Source organism: Dipodomys spectabilis, unplaced genomic scaffold, assembly GCF_019054845.1.
Source record: "Dipodomys spectabilis isolate Male_0828 unplaced genomic scaffold, ASM1905484v1 ptg000002l, whole genome shotgun sequence".
Lineage (NCBI taxonomy): Eukaryota > Metazoa > Chordata > Mammalia > Rodentia > Heteromyidae > Dipodomys > Dipodomys spectabilis.
The window spans coordinates 4,579,240-4,596,658 of record NW_024870679.1 but is presented as its reverse complement, the minus strand read 5'-3'; the positions used below and the strand labels follow the sequence as shown (position 1 = coordinate 4,596,658).

Sequence of the window (17,419 nt, the reverse complement as noted above, 5' to 3'; positions counted from 1 at the left end):
CGCTTGCCTTGCATGCATGAGGCCCTGGGCTCGATTCCTCAGCACCACATAAGCAAAAAAGAAAAAAGCCAGAAGTGGTGCTGTGGCTCAAGTGGTAGAGCGCTAGCCTTGAGCTGAAGAGCTGAGGGACAGCGCCCAGGCCCAGAGTTCAGGCCCCACGACTGGACCAAAAAAAAAAAAAAAAATTCTGGGGGAAATCTCTATCTTTCTCAATCTCTGTCTGTGTCTGTCTCTCTTCATGGGATCAAATCCAGGGCCTCATGCATACTAAGCACATATTCTACCACTGAACTAAATACTAATCCTAAATACTTTTTAATTTTTTTTTTTTCAGTTATGGGACTTGAACTCAGGGCTTAAGCGCTATCCCTCAGCTCTTCAGCTCAAGGTGAGCATTCTACCACTTGAGCTACAGCACCACTTCTGTTTTTTTTTTTTCAGGTAGTTAATTGGGGGTAAGAATCATATGGACTTTCCTGCCTGGATTGGCTTTGAACTGTGATCCTCAGATCTCAGCCTCCTGAGTAGCTAGGATTAAAATCTCCAATCTTCTTTTGGCCTCTGTATCACTGATATTTTTTTTTTTTTGAGAAGGGAGGTGTCAAATCCAGGTCCCCACACTGTCTAGGCAATTGCTCTACCATTGAGCTAAATCCCCAAGTCCTATATTGCTGGTTTATCTTTTTATTCCTCTCTTTTAAAAATTGTTATGAAGTAGTTGTACAAAGGAGTTACAGTTCCATAAGTCAGGTTATGAATACAATGTTTCTTGGTCAATGTCACTCCTTCCCTAGTTTTCCCCCATTTCCCTTCTTTGCTGGTTAACCTTAATATTCTTAGTGTTACGCTACTAGCACACTTACAATGTTGAAACAGACATGTTTGTTGTTTTGCAAAAAAAAAATCTGAAAAAATTTCAGGCAGCCAGTGATTTTAGTAATTTCAAAACAACCAGGCACTATGGTGCACAGCTATAATTGTAGCTACTTGGGCCATACTTCAAAGCCAGCCCAGGCAGGAAAGTCTGTGAGACTCTTATTTCCAATAACCCCCCTTCCCCCAAAAAGAAGTGGGGCTGTGGCTCAACTGGTAGAGTGCTAGCTTTCATCAAAAGAAGTTCAGGGACAGTGCCTAGGCCCTAAGATGAAGCCCCAATATCATCACAACACACAGGAAGGAAGGAAGGAAAGCAGGCAGGCAGGCAGGCAGGCTATACTTTCTTTTTTTGGGGAGGGGGGGGCGTCTGGTCATGGGGCCTGAACTCTGGGCCTGGGCACTGTCCCTCAGCTCTTTAGCTCAAGGCTAGCGCTCTACCACTTGAGCCACAGCGCCACTTCCGGCTTTTTTTTTCTGCTGATGTGGTGCTGAGGAATTGAACCCAGGGCCTCAAGCATGCAAGGCAAGCTCTCTACCACTGAGCCACCTTCCTAGCCCAGGCTATACTTTCTTGTTTGGATTACCCTTGTACTTTTGTTGAAAGCCAATTGTCTATACAAGTGTGGGCCTATTTTTTTTATCTGTCCCATTGATCTTTATTTCTCTATCTTGATGCCAATACAACCAGTCTTTTGTTGTACTGTTGTTTGGTTATACGGGAATTGAATCCAGGCTCTCAGACTTGCTAGGTAAGCACTTTATACTTGATTCACATCTCAGTCCTGATCCTACCCTAATTATGAACCTTTATAGTAAAGTACTAGGTAAGCACTTTATACTTGATTCACATCTCAGTCCTGATCCTACCCTAATTATGAACCTTTATAGTAAAGTAGGAGAGAGTAAATACAATCCTTTTTTTAAAATACCATTTCTTGGTTAAAAGCAGAGATCAGATTGGCTATTTTGAAACTCAACCATTTAATGTGTGATTTCAGACAGGTACTCATTTATGTATTTTAAGAATTAGATAGTAGGTCAGATGCTGATGGCTCACATCAGTAATCCAAGTTACTCAGGAGGCTAAGATCTGAGGATCAAACTTCTAAGCTAGCTGAGGGAGGAAAGTTCATGAGCCTCTTATCTCCAATTCTGTCATGAAAAAAGCTGAAAGTCACCAAAAAGCTGAAAGTGAAGCTGCAGTTCAAGTGGTAGAGCACCAGCCTTTAGTGAAAAAGCTAAGGAACAGCACCCATGCCCTGAGTTCAAGCTCCTGTATTGGCACCAGAAAAAAAAAAATACACTAAAGTGCTTAGATTAAATGCTAATTTTTACTTAGCCTAAACTAGAATGGCTTTGGGAAAAGGTATTGGAACTACAGGGTGGTGCTGGGGGCAAAGAACAGACAGTGCTTAGAAGGAAGATCTCTCCATCTTTTCTCAGTTCTTTCCTCTTTGGTCCTAAAGCTCAGCAACAACTTGCTGTTGACAGCAAAACGGATCCACTCAGACCAAAATAACCACCCTGAGCAAACCACTCACATAAGAATGAAAATTAAGCAAAACTGATAGGGATCTTAGAGTTTAAAATTCCATGGCACCAATAATTTTCTGTATAGTTTTGCCAATTTTTTTTTTAGGGAAGTATATTTCACAAAAGAAAATAAGCACAATCTACACATTACCTTGAAGCCAAGATTACAGCCACGCTTTTGGCCCGCTTGGCATGGCTTTCTTCACCTCTCTTTTCAGTCTTTGTAATACCAATCTCTGCCAGTTCTCTAAATGCTCCTAGTACAGGTAAGCTCAACAGAATCCAGCGTCCGCTCCCATTGCAGCCCCACATCCCATGAACTTCAGTGCTGCCCTCCTGAGGGCCAGAGGACCCTAACTCTATTCTTTTGTGCCCATGAGTTTTGCTATCTACAGGATGGCTAGGGGACCAGAAAAATATCTGTCTTTGATTGGATTCAGCGTCATCTGTCTTAAAATGGTGAGTTCACCTTCACATTCATAATGTCTCTCTCTCTCTCTCTCTTTCTCTCTCTCTCTCTCTCTCTCTTGTTTGGATTACCCTTGTACTTTTGTTGAAAGCCAATTGTCTATACAAGTGTGGGCCTATTTTTTTATCTGTCCCATTGATCTTTATTTCTCTATCTTGATGCCAATACAACCAGTCTTTTGTTGTACTGTTGTTTGGTTATACGGGAATTGAATCCAGGCTCTCAGACTGGCTAGGTAAGCACTCTATACTTGATTCACATCTCAGTCCTGATCCTACTGAGGGGTTAGAGGAGATAGAACTCAAAATACTCTAGGGTCATACCAAGATGGTATGTTTAAAATTTAATGTGACATATTAGAAAAAGAAAAGATTATCATTATATTTTAAGAACAAAGATTTTTGGAAGAAGAAATCTGTCAGCAGCTTCTGACTTAGTTCAATAGGCAGATTCAAAAGGGGGAAAATGAAACAGTAATATGAACTACCTCTGGCCTGTAAATTCTGTTTGGATTCCTTTGTGGTACATTTGTGAACTGGAAATGAGTTGTACAAAAGAATGCTTGTGTGGATTGAAAGATTGCTCACATTCTGTACAGAAATATGATTCACCTATTACTGTTCTCATTGTTATTAGTTGTCTGTTTGAGGGCTCTGATTTATGTTTTATATTTCCCCAAATGATGTTTTTCCCTATGGTTCTAATTTCCTCAACTTTTCTTTTTCAGGTTGTTTCAGCTAAGACAGGTAAAATTTTCTAACTTATAGGTTTTCCTTCCTCATATTTTGATTTTGATCTCTATTATCAATTCATGGGCTGCCCTCAAATCTAAAGGCAATACCAAGAAAATAATAATATTTTCTGAGCACTTACATGAGGTGCTAACCCCACTGTATCAGGTATTGGGAAAGTTATAACTGGTAAGACAATTGGATCATGTTTGAAAATAAGTTCTTGTAAGTTATTCTTAATTGTGTATCAAAATGTGTAAAGTTATATAGCAATGAATTTTCTTGTATACAGTTGGTCATGAGCAAAATATGACAGGGATCATTATTCTAGCCAAACAAATAAAATCTTAGCTACAATAGTCTACCTTACAGAACTTTTCTTATTCATCTTCTGGGAAATTAGAGAAAACTAGAAACATTGTACTTCATTCATGATTTAAGATTCCCTGCTTTAAACAAAAGACAGTTTACACTTTCAAAGCTACATGTTTAAGATACAGTAACTCAAAGCTGAAAAGGAGCTTGCTCTTCTTTTTTAAACATGTATTTGTTGAAGTCTGCATTTTCTTTCTTTATGAGTTATTTTGTTTTGAACTTCAAAAGGTTGTACAATTTAATGTGCCCATCTAAGTATCCAGTGAGGAACTCTCTTTTAAAAGGATTTAAGATTTTTCTTAAATTAGTGACTGAAGGCAAAATAATTTTTCTAGGAGGTTCTCCTGGCTTATTCATCCAGAAATCTAAGCCTTCGGGATGAAAAATAATGTTTAATGTAATGGAATTTAGATTATCTGTAGGAACCCTCTAATATTAAATACTTCACTGATAAACACTCAATATAAATTAGAACAATTTTCACTTTTTTGTCTACATCATAGAAGAGGGAAGTAGAGTTAAGACGATTTTAAATTGATCATATACGGCTGGGCAATAAAATTTCATGAAATCCATGAATATATAACTTTTTTAAAGATGACTTTCTGCTTTATTCTCATTTCTTTGTTCTTGATACACCCATAGTGTTATTGAGGACGATGAGAAGGGACTATTTTGCCATATTCCAAGTGGTTTTATTTTTTTCTATTAGTTTTTATTTATTTTATTTGAGTTAGGATCTCCCTATATTGCCCAGGCTAATCTCAAACTCCTGGCCTCAAGCAACCCTGCTTTAGCCTACTGAATACCTGAGACAGGTATATACTATCACATGCATCGTACAGTTATTTCTTAAATAATCAACCTTCAGGTGACAAAACCCAACGGTCTCTTACAAGGTCTCACCCAACCAGGACACACTGACCTCTTACAGTCCTCCCATCACTTTCTCTATACAAAAGAAGAGGGGTGTTCTGATGGAGATATCAGTGAATCGTGTTTATTAATTCATCCTTGCTTTTCAGTAGCTTGGATGGGTTTGCACTGTGTAAAAGGCTTCATGGAGGATGAGTGTATTTTGCTTTTCCTTAAGTTCTGGCTATTTGTGTCGGGCCTCTGGGGTCTCTGGGCTAGTTTAGATCTCTGAGTTGGTAGAATGCACAGAGGCTGAGTATCAAAGGTCGAGTGTCCGAGTGGTTGGGTGCACGGTCTGGGAATAACGTCTTATCTTTCATCAGTCCAGTTAGTGGGCTAATTCGAGAAGTAAGAAAGAGAACAATTGCTACTCCATAGAGCAAGACATTTACCACTCAAGCATCTCAGTGTTCTGCCTCTGTCTAATTGGAGATAAGAATCTCATGGTCTTTACTGCCCAGGCTGGTTTTGAACTGTGATCCTCAGATTTTAGTCTCCTGAGTATTATAGGTGTGTGCCATTGGCGCTTGGCTAAATGATGTCATTGAATAGTATCGTTCAGCTGGTGGTATAGTTTGGTGGTAAAATGGTCATGTAGCTTATATGTGTGAGGCCCTTGGTTTGATCCTCAGCAACAAAACAAAACTTTTGATCACACACAACGAAATGTCTCTCAAGTCTCTTACTATAAATGTGTAGCTGTTACTTATGTTTCCAAATTGTAATCAAATGACATAGTATCAATAGGTTTGTCAGTTTGCTCAGAACTATCATTTCCTTCTCTAGTTCATGCTCATTCCTCTCTTCTTTCCATGGTCTTGCTTTGTTGTTCTGTTCTCTGAGAGTTGTTGAGGTTTGTCATAGCATGAGGAGTACCTACTCACCCATCCCTCCCGCCAAACAAATATCCCCTATGTCTGGTCCTACCTTTTATCCTGCTGTATCATGACTGGCACTGGGCATATGAGTTTACTCATGTTATAGCTGGTGACTCCACTTGCTCCCTACACAAAGCCCGCTGGCCACAGCCACACTTGAATTCTCCCACCCAGACTATTCTGCTCTCTCCTTGACTCTCCTACCACCCCAGATAAGCCTTGTGACATTGTCACATGACTTGCTGTCATGGCTGGCACTAGTCAAAGCCTGCTGAGTGTCAACCATAAAACAGCACACTCTCTCTCCAGCCTGCACTCACCCTTTACTTCCCAGAATCTCATTCTCACTGGCATCCTCCATGGTAGTACTGCATGGTCTGGCTTTCCCAAACACACACACACACACACACACACACACACACACACACACACTTTCAAACTGCCCTTACATTGACTATCTCGCATAACCTTTACAATAACTCAGAACCATAAAGGGTTTACATTTTAACGTAAACCCCCAATTGTAGATCTTATTAATATTCCACCTTGCTCAGAAGAGAAACTGGAGATGAGAATGGTTGAAATGACTTGCTCTTTTTCCCACACAAAGGTTAAAAATAGAACCAGGACTGAAACCTAGAGTTTATGAATCCACATCCTTTTGTATTTCTCTACCACATGCTTCTAAATTTCACTCAGCTAACACTGGCTCCTGGTGGACTCCTCTCTGAAGAAAGTGCCTGTCCAAAAGCCAAGTCAGGCTTTTGTCAGGCTCTGTGACAGGCAATATGAAGCTGATCTAACATGCTAAACTACTTATTATTACCATTCATATAATAATTTTGTACTAGTACTGGGGCTTGAATTAATAGCCTCACACTCTTGCTTGGCTTTTTGCTGAAGGCTGGTGCTCTACCTCTTGAGGCACATTTCCACTCCAGGCAATTTTTTGTGGGCAAATGTCCAAGCTGGTTTCGAATCACAATCCTCAGATTTCAGTCCCCTGAGTAGTTAGGATTATAGGCATGAGCCACCATTGCCAGACATGCCAGTCCTTTAGATTGGCTCTATGGAAGCACTGTCTCTTTTGTCTACAACTATTATTTTTTTTGGTCGGTCATGGGGTTTGAACCCTGGGCCTGGATGACAGCTGTCCCTGAGCTCTTCAGCTCAAAGAGGGTGCTCTACCACTTGAGCCACAGCACCACTTTCAGTTTTATGGTGGTTAATTGGAGATAAGAGTCTCACGGACTTTCCTGCCTGGGCTGGCTTTGAACTATGATCCTCAGATCTCAGCCTCCTGAGTAGGTAGGATTACAAGTGTGAGCCACTGGTACCTAGCTCTGTCTACAACTATTTAGCTTATTATTTCCCCAGGAAGTTAGTCCATTCCAATGAGTAGGAGTGACTATCACAGGAGGTAGGAGGTAGAGGAAAAAGAATGAGTTGGGAGAGATCAGAAAATGAGAGGAAAGAAAACACAGACTCCAGGACAAATGACTAGGAGGAGAAGAGGGATGTGGCCCAGGGAGGAAAAGGGAGCTCCAGCTGTTCTTTAGGGGCTTCCTGCAGAATCAGCTTCCACAGGCAAATGGCTCTCAGGCCTGGTCCTTCCTCTAGCATACATTACCAGCATGATTTTCTTTCAATAACAGAAGAGACAGTTGTGAGTGATGTTCCAGGAATGTCTGGCCAATGCACAGTGGAGACATTGTTCATTTTTGCAGCACGGTTATTTCTGAGATAATGCCAAATTCAACTTTGGGCTATTGGTAGAGAAAGAGAAAGTTGCCTGTATTGTGCACATAGGGATTTGGCTGGGGAGAGGGGACTTGAGAAGAGTGGATGCCAGCAAATCACTCTTCTGTGTCTGTTCCTCCTTCCTCCTTGCTCTATTCCTTTTGCTTTTTAGTTTTGCATCCAGGTCTTGGCTCATCCCCTAGGCTGATACGGAAACGATCCCACTGGAGATTCTCCTACCTCTGCCTCCTATGTGCTGGGATTATAGATGTGCACCACCAGGCCCAGTTTGCCCTTTAGTTTCAAAATTGGCATGTAGTGATTTGGCCCAGCAAATAGAATAGATTAAATATAAAAGGCCAAAATCTCTAGTTTCAAATATAAAACCTAGCTATGTTCATTTGACCTTTCCTTCCATTTGAATCTCTGATATCCAGGACATTGCTGTGTCTGTGTCTGTTCTAAGGTGGGAAATTGGATTACCATGCCATTATCTCCCAGCTCATTTCCAAAGCAGAGAAACGAAGGCCTTGTGTGCTCATGGTGAGCATTCCTATTCCTATCCCCATGGCCAACAACAGCTGAGCCCAGGAGGAAGCTCACAGCCCATTCTTATACTGATAGAGATTCTCAGTAGGGAAAGGGAAAACAAGGTCTACTTTTGTTTTATATTAAAAAAAACTAAAAATCATTTTACCTCAATAGTAAGAAGGTACCATGATGTAATTATAACAAAGGGCTCAACTCTCCCTCCTCTTCTGTTAGAGTAAATACCATTGGGAATTGCATGAAGTGCCTGAGAGAGTGCACTGGGAGGTAGAGATGAAGGGGTTCAAGCTGGGAGCATGCAGCCAGTTTGGGGACATGATGCTCTCTTTCCTTTCAGCATTCTTTTCCATGATCACTTTCCACTCCGAATTCTTCATAGCACAGAAAGTACAAATGACTCCACAGGCAACTGGGGGAAAAAGTCTCTGTAATCTAGGCTGGCACTTTACCACTTGAGCCACATCACCACTTCCAGCTTTTTTTTTTGGAGGGTGGCTGGTTAATTACAGATAAGAATTGCTCACACTTATCTGCTTGGGCTACCTTTCATATCTTCAGATCTCAGCCTCTTAAGTAGCAAGGATTATAGGCATGAGCCACTGGTTTCCTTTCTTCTTCTTTTTCTCCCCCTTAGCTTTTTTTTTTTTGCTTATGTGGTGCTGAGGAATCAAACCCAGGGCCTCATGCAGGCAAGGCAAGCACTCTACCACTGAGCCACCTTCGCAGCCCATTTTAAATGTAATTTTATTGTTATTATTTAGGTGTTGTATAGAGGGGTTACCTTTTCATAAGTCAAGTGACGTGTACATTTCTTTTTGGACAATGTCACTCCTTCCTTCACTTTCCCCCAGTTTCCCCCTCCCATTCCTGCCCACAAGTTGCATAGTTCATTTTCCACAGAGTCCTATCTTTTCTCAATCTGGAAAGTGAGGGCAAAAGCTTATATCTAAAAGAGGGAAACAGAATGGTATAGTTTGAAGAGAAACTGATACAAAGATATCCCTGTAAGATATCCTGGCTAATGGACAACTTCACAATGTCTCTCAGCTCCTGAAATACCCACTATTGACCAGGCATATTCAAAACTCAGCAATAGTATCACTGTAGAATGGGCCACAGTACCAGGGGCTACCAGTTACCTGCTCACCGCTGAAGATGGAGACACAGTCATTGAGACCATGGTGGCCAATTCCCCAGGCACTGTGACAGGCCTGAAGGCTGCCACCTTGTATCAAATCACCATCAGATCCATCAGTGCGGCTGGGAGAAGTCAGGCATCACGTCCGAAGCAGGCAAAGACAGGTAGGTAGCTGAATGCTGCTCAGAAGTTGAACATTTTCCATGACTTGGATCAGTGACAATCTAAACATATATGTACAGTGTAGTTTGATGACACTTGATGGCTACAATTTAGGACTCAGAAGTGAAAGCCAGCTGGGAGATTGTGGTTCACAAACCTGTAATCCTAGCCTCTCAGGTAGCTGAGATCTGAGGATTACAGTTCAAAGTCAGCCCAGGCAGGAAAGGCCTTAGGACTCTTATCTGTAAGTAACCACCTAAAAAACAGAAGTGGAGTTGTGACTCAAAGGGTAGAGTGCTAACCTTGGGCAACAGCAACAACAAAAACAAAAAAGTTCAGGATAGTGCCCAGGCTCTGAGTTCAAGCCCCATGACCAAAAAAAGTGAAAGCCACCAATGATGGTTCATTTTGGTGTCTTTTTCTTTTTCTAAGTAACTCAGCTTTCTGTGATAGGGGTAGCATTTAAATGCCAGATGCTTTCTGCTTTGGAAATTAAGGCCTATTTCTGGACATCTTTAAAAGCATTCTTGCTTTTAAATCTCTGAAAGACAGATTTCCATTTTTTAATCCAGGCCAAACAAGCAAAACATGGAAATGATTTTGCTAAATATGCCATAGACACATGGCATGTATGTTAACAAATAAAAACATTTGGTTAAAGCATACCTAAGTATATTTCTGAAGGAATATAGCTTGCAGTAGTGCACTTGTCTAGTATGTACAAGGGCCTAGATTCATTCCTCCATACTACAAAAAATGTTATGTGCATATTAAAATAGTATAAACTGTCATTTACCCCACTTCTGGTTTTCTGGTGGTTTATTGGAGATAAGATTTCATGGACTTTCCTGCCCAGGCTGGCTTTGAGCCGCGATCCTCAGATCTCAGCCTCCTAAGCTAGGATTACAGGTGTGAGCCACTGGTGCCTGGTTATAGGGATATTTTAATCCAACTGTTGACTAACTTCTGGTTGAAAGTACTGTCTCATATTTATAGTTTTTTGATATCTTTGAAACATTATGGTTTATGCAATCTTAGACTATTTATTTTTAACTTCCTTCTTTCCTTCTTTCCTTCCTTCTTTCCTTCCTTTATTCCTTCCTTCCTTCCTTTTTTCCTTCCTTCCTTCCTTCCTTCCCTTCCCTTCCCTTCCCTTCCCTTCCTTTCCTTCCCTTCCTTTCCTTTCTTTCGCCAGTACTGGGGCCTGGGGTTTTAACTCAAGGCTTCATGTTATCCCTTAGCTTTTTTCCCTTATGGCTGGTGTTCTATGAACATGAGCCACATTTTCAGGTTCAGCTTTTTACTGGTTAATTGAAGAAAAGAGTCTAAGGACTTTTCTGCTTTGAACAACTCAGCTTCCTGAGAAGCTGGGATTATAGACATGAGTCACTGGCACCCAGCTTTGTTTATTTATTTCTTCAATGTTATCATGCTGGGGATTGAACCTAGGACCTCCCACATGCTAGGCCAGTGGTCTACCACTGAATTGAATTCCTAGCCCACAAGTAGCAATCATTTAATAGTGCTCTGCCATGAAGCCTGCCTTCCTTCTTCCTTCCTTCCTTCCTTCCTTTCTTTTTTCTCAAAGCAAATAGTTGTTTTTATCACATGGATAATCAACCTCTGTTTACTCACTCCTCAATAATTTGAATTATCCTCCACTGGATTTCTATAACACAGATGCATGACCTGGTATTGTTTGTCTTTCTAGTGTTGGCAGCACCAGTTCTAGAAGTAAGCTCTCCGGGTCCAGATTCCATCCTTGTGCAGTGGGAAGCTGTATATATGGCCATTGGGTTCTCTGTTTCCATTATGCAAGCCAATGGTTTGGGTAGGATTTGGAAAGAGAATACTACAAACACCTCCTTGACCTTCAGCAGCTTAGATGCGGGGACTCTCTACACGATAAAAGCCTATGCCTGGAACGCCAATGGAATCCCTGGGGATGACTCCACCTGCAATCAGAGAACAAGTAAGGACTCTGGTTAATGACAGGGGCCATGTACAACAGCTCCCGGGAGCAATGTTCAATGATAAGTAGAGAGCAGCTGGCAGTTTAAATTTATTACAAAGTTACTTATAGTGCTAGCTGCCTCAGCACTTTAGACACTTGCTACACGGGAAAAGAGATGGCTAGGGGAACCAAGCAAGCACTTGGTGGCCCACACCTGTAATCATAGCTACTCAGGAGGCTGAGATCTAAGGATTGTGGTTTGAAGCCAGTCCAGTGAGACCAATCCGAGAGACTCTTATCCTCAACTAACCAATGAAATGTTGGAAGTGATGGTGTGGCTCAAGTGGTAGAGTGTCATCCTTGAGTGGAAAAAGCTAAAGGATAGCACTTAGTCCCTGAGTTCAAACACCGGTGCTAGTACAAGAAAAAGAAAAAAGAAAAAGGACTGTTGCAAGGAGTACACAGAAGGGAGTACCTCTCCCTGTGATCCATCTCAATTGTAACACCCACTTTCCATGTCACACAGGACATGATTCTTCTAAGGTGCACCAATCACTCCTGTCCCTCCTGTTTTAATGTCCCCCCCCCCTCCCATTTTCTCTTTTATTTCCTTTTGCGCCACTACTAGGGCTTGAATTCAGAATCTGAGCTCATCCCTTAGCTTTTCCCTTAGCTATACTCTACCACTTGAACCACAACTCCACTTTTGGCTTTTTGGGTGGTTCATTGGAGATAAAGAGTCTCATGGACTTTCCTGCTTGGACTGACTTTGAACTTCAATTCTCAGATCTCAGCTTCCTGAGTAGCTAGGATTTCAAATGTGAACCAACAGCACCCAGCCCCTTTTGATTTTTATTTATTTATTTATTTGTGTTTTTTTTTTCTTCTGCTTATGTGGTGCTGAGGAATCGAACCCAGGGCCTCATGCATGCAAGGCAAGCGCTCTACCTCTGACCCACCTTCCCAGCTTTATTTGTGTTTTACCAGACATCTCTTGTCCTGTCCTGGCTCCAGGTTATAATGAAAAGATCTGGACCAAACAGGGATTTACTTATTTAACAAACGTTTAGTGAGTGTGTGCCACCTTGGAACTATCATTGCTCCAGAAACACAGCAGCAAACCTGACAGATATACTGCTACCTGGTGCTTTATATTGTCCTAGGAGTCCATGTGTTACATGAGGGCAACGTGGAGCTTGCCACCACCTCTTCCCTACTCATGACAAGCTGGACTGTAGTGTGTTTTCTTACCCTCTCCGTGCTAGGAAAGCCATAAGGAGGATTCCTACAGCAATTTGGAAGGCCAAATTGAACTGCTGCAGCAAACCAAAGAATAAGAGAGAGCAAGAGAGGAAGGAGAAAGTCAGAGACAGGCAGCACGAGGTGTGGTTCTTTTCCTTAGTAAGCAGTCAAGTAAGACAAGTAAGACAAGTAAGACAAACAAATAAATGACAGGCTTTCCCCAAACAAGCTCAACCAGATTAGCTGTTTTGCTACTTGGGAAAGGATCTAGGAAAGGATCGGAAGAAACCAAAAGTATTTTCTTCAACTTGAGTTTTAGAAAGGAATGAAAGACTCATTGTCTACAGGCCAAAGCAGAAATGTAGGGAGAAGGGAAGGGCTTTGTACAGGAAGAGACCATAGCAAGTAGCCCCAAGGTGATCGAAGAAGGAACTGGTAAGTTGGCGCATTGTGACAAATCAGACTTCCTGGACCTTTACTTACCTTCCTTCCTTCCCTCCTTCTTTATTTCCTTCCTTCCTTCTTTCCTAACTTTCTTCTCTCCCTCCCTCCCTCCTTCCCTCTCTCCCTTCCTTCATTCCTTCCTTCCTTTCTTCCTGTCTCCATTCCTTTGTTTCTTCCTCCTTCCTTTCTCCATCCTTCTTTCTTCCTCCCTCTTTTTCTTTCTCCTCCCTTCCTTTTCCCTTCCCTCCCTTCCCCTCCCCTTCCTTCTACTCCCCTCTCCTCTCTTCTTTCCTTCCCCACTCCTTCCTTTTTCTGCTTTGCTCTGATGCTCTCCTCTTTTTCCTTTCCTCTCTCTGATCCCTTCTCGCCCCCTCTCTATTACTCTCTCCATTTATTGAGGTCCCACTATGTGCTGAGAGAGTTTAGTTGATGGAATACAACATTAAATCAAGCATGATTCCTCTCAAATAACTGATTATGTCCAAAGGTGCATTAATCAGCTGTTAGAGTGCTGTGTAATGAAGTGTTCAAGTGGAAAGTGTGCAGTGGCACAAAAGGGAGCATTTCCGTGAAGTTGGGAATTGAGAGAGCCATTTGGCTTCTTGAGGCTTTCCCTCTCATTTGTTTCCTCATGTTTTAAAATGTTTTTAGAGAGTTTGCACCTTTGTATTCGATTTTATACCAGCTATACTAAGTATCCCAGATTGGGTGGCTTACACAACAATAGTATGTATTGTTTCACATCAGTGGAAGCTAAGTCTGCAACTAAGGTATTGGCAGGGTTGGTTCCTTCTGAGGACTGTTGGGAAGGATCTGTGCAGCCTTTCTCCTTGACCTGTGGGTAGTCATCTTTATGTTCATATGGTATGTGTGCGTCCACTTAAAAATACTTCTGTATTTATTTATTTGGTGTTGATTCTGGGGCTTGAACTCAGGGCCTGGATGCTGTTTCTATGTTCTTTTGCTCAAGGATAGCACAGTACCTCTTGAGCCACAGGTCCATTTGTGGCTTTTTGGTGGATAATTAGAGATAAGAGTCTCATGGACCTTCAGGAACCACAATCCTCAGATCTCAGCTTCCTGAGTAGCTAGGATTACAGGCCTGAGCCACTAGCACTGAGACATTTTCTTCTTTTTTTATAAGGACATGAGTCATGTTGAATTAGGGCCTACCTTAATGACCTCATATGAATTAATTGTACCTAGTATGACACTATTTCCAAATAAGACCATATTCTGACAGTACAATGGTTAGAATTTCAGCATACAAATTTTAGGAGAGCCCTATTCAACCTGTATTGTCTCCCTCCCCCACCCGCCCACCCCCCCACCCCCGCCCAACAATTGTACCCATGTTTCCTAGTTCTCAATGTAAAGCTGCTTGTCTGAAAACTCTGTAGGCTGCTCCCTTCAGTCTTGGACCCAGCATTTCTCCAACACAGGCCTGTCTCAATGGAACCCCGCCATGCAATGAGGAAGAGGCCTGTGGAGATGGTCATAAGGACAACACAGCACTTGTCTGACTTGCCAAGAATGAGTTGGATTCCTTCTCTGTATCCCAAAGTGTGCAGAGTACTCTCTGTCCAGTGCATTCTCTCTCCAAGTAGTCTGTTCTCCTTTGAAATCTTTATTATAACGCAGACTCAAAGGGGAACTGAGGCCAGCTTTTTCCTCTGCAACCCAGGAGGACATTTCAAACTTCAGATTTCTGTTTGGTTTTATTGGGTTGGGTTGTGTGAGAGTCTCACTTTTATTATGTAGCCCCAGCTGACTTGAAACTTATGATCTTCTTGCCTTAGCCTTCTGGATGCTGGGATTACAGACATGTGCCTTCATACTCGATTTTCCTCAAGTTTTTAAAATGCATTAACTCTAGTGATAGGAAGTTGGGTTTCCAATTCGGGTTTCACTCAAGGCTAGAGCCACAGCCTCTGGAGCCTTAGCCCCATTTCTGGCTTTTTGGTACTTTCTTTGGAGTTAAGAGTCTCATGGACTCAATTGCCTAGGCTAAATTTCAAACCTTGATCCTCAAATCTCAGCCTCCTGAGTAGCTAGGATTACAGGCATGAGCCACTAGTGCCCAACCATATCCAACTCTTGGGGTACCATATTCTCTGGATTTTCAGCATTACTAAGCTGAATCTCACTTGGGTTCTTGAATCTATCACAAATCTTGATTATTTCTCAAACACACAGGTCCTCGTGCTCCTGCCAACATCCAAGTGTCTTTTGACAGTGGGGCTTTGAGGGCATCTGTTTCATGGACCCCGACAGAAGGGGCTTTCAATTATACTGTGAAGGCACTGAGTGACTCTTCTGAGCAGAGCTGTAGCACAACTTTCAGCTCCTGCAGCATCTCTTCCCTGCAGTGTGGCACTGAATACCTGATTTCCGTGTTAGCAAGTAACGATGCGGGATCCAGCGAGTCCTCTTCAGCAGTGACCTTGAAGACTGGTATGTAAATGAATGAAAACCCTTCTAGTCTGGCAAGGCACAAGAGGCCACCCCAAGGGAGACAGAAGTCTCCAGGCAATATTCCAAAATACTCTGAAAGCCATAGAAATCAAAGCCTTTTCTCAATGAAAGCATTGAGTGAGACATCCTTATGGGTTTGAATATTGATTTGGAAAGCAGGTACTATACATTGCAAAATGCTCCTTTGGATATTCAGAGGCCTGGTTTCTATTCTAGATCTTTTGTTGTAGGTGAATTCAGTAGCAAGATACAGAGAAGCCACATTTTGCTCCAATCGGGAGTCTTTATTAAAAAGCCAGCGACTGCATGTGGACTCCTGTCTCAAAGACATTGAACCATGAAGGCTAGAGAGGAAAGAATTAAAAAACAAAAATAATACCAATAAACCAATTCAGCTCCAGTGGAGAGCTGAAATGGGACACCAGGGTGACCAGAGAAGAGCCAGGAGACTGGAGACAGGACATGAATACACAGAGATACTTGTCGCATGGTGTCATGGTGCCAGGGCCTAGAGTCAGGTCAAGGGGCAGGGTCACAGGAAACTCAAGTCCTAGCACTGGACTGACAGTAACTTGTCATCCAAGTCCCCACCCCTGCTTCCAGGGATTCAGGCAGGTCCATCACCTGGGAGGTGGGGGCTTCACCTTCCCCGACCATGAAGACAAGATGCCAGACTCTACCATCCACCATGTGGCCAAGATGGCGCTGGCCAGACAGATCTCCCTACTTCATTTTCATACACTTTTCTTCCCTCAAATTTCTATTTATTTATATATTTATTTACGACAAGTGTCCCCAGTAGCTGCAACATTCTTTTTTTTTGGGGGTCCGGTCCTGGAGCCTGAACTCTGGGCCTGGGCGCTGTCCCTCAGTTCTTCAGCTCAAGGCTAGTGCTCTACCACTTGAGTCACAGTGCCACTTCCGGCTTTTTTTTTTCTTTGCTTATGTGGTGCTGAGGAATCGAACCCAGGGCCTCATGCATGCAAGGCAAGTGCTCTACCACTGAGCCACCTTCCCAGCCCTAGCTGCAACATTCTTGACATGGCTTTCTTTCTTTTTGATTGGGGTATGGAGGTGGCTGATGGGAGATGACAACAGAGTCTCATTATGTAAGTCCAGGCTGGCCTGGAATCCATAATATTCCAACCTTAGCCTTCCAAGTATAATCCATCTGAATCCAAGCTTGGACTACAGATGTGTACCACCACTGCTAGCTTCTTGTTTTTGTTTTGTTTGGGTTTTTTCCATACTGAGGCTTGAATCTGTAAGCATTATGCTCACCTTTGGTCCTCAGCTCCACCCAGACCTGAGCTCCTCCCAGCTCTGGAGTTCCCACCATACAGCTGGCCCCTCCCTCTCTCTGCCCAGACCCACCTGAGCTCCCATCTACCTCACTTCCTACCCCTCAGACCCTGCTGCTACCTATAGTGGAGGCTGCCATGCCCTCTCTCTCCGGGGCAAATATGGCTCCTCTAATAAACCTTGTAATAATCTTCCTCCTGTGCCTGCCTGCCTCTGTGTGGTCCCCTGGCAAGGATATGATGATCCCTTCATGGATCCTTTCAGAACCCAGGGCTTCACATTGTTGCTTGGCTTCTTTTTCATCAGTACTCTGCCTTCTGAGCCAACTTCTGTTTTTGTTTTATTTTTGCTGGTTAATTGGAAATAAGAGTCTCTCAGATTTGTGTGCTCAGGCTGGCTTTAAACTGTGATCCTCAGATCTCAGCCTCCTGCTTACCTAGCTACTTTTTTTTTAAAAAAGATAAAGCCTGTTCTGAATATGTTCTGAATTTCTAGTTCTGAATATGTTTAGATAATTTCCTATTTTCATTCTAATAGGAGATGTAAAAGGCACACAAATGTGGAAGTTTACCCCTTTATTAAGACACACTTACATGTTTTTGTAATTGTAACTAACGTTTAGTGGGGCATACTGTA

At 42.4% G+C, this 17,419-nt stretch overlaps 1 protein-coding gene across 1 annotated transcript in view; it reads left to right on the top strand.

Annotated features, from left to right (window-relative positions):
• The first annotated feature begins 2,805 nt into the window (after positions 1-2,805).
• The window catches only part of Fndc7 (fibronectin type III domain containing 7), a 35,347-nt gene continuing 20,733 nt past the window's right edge, over positions 2,806-17,419 (top strand). Inside the window, exons 1-5 of the mRNA XM_042683717.1 lie at positions 2,806-2,868; positions 3,606-3,624; positions 9,114-9,368; positions 11,078-11,338; positions 15,203-15,460. Of these exons, the coding sequence (XP_042539651.1) occupies positions 2,806-2,868; positions 3,606-3,624; positions 9,114-9,368; positions 11,078-11,338; positions 15,203-15,460 (856 nt within the window). The remainder of the gene's footprint in view (positions 2,869-3,605; positions 3,625-9,113; positions 9,369-11,077; positions 11,339-15,202; positions 15,461-17,419) is intronic.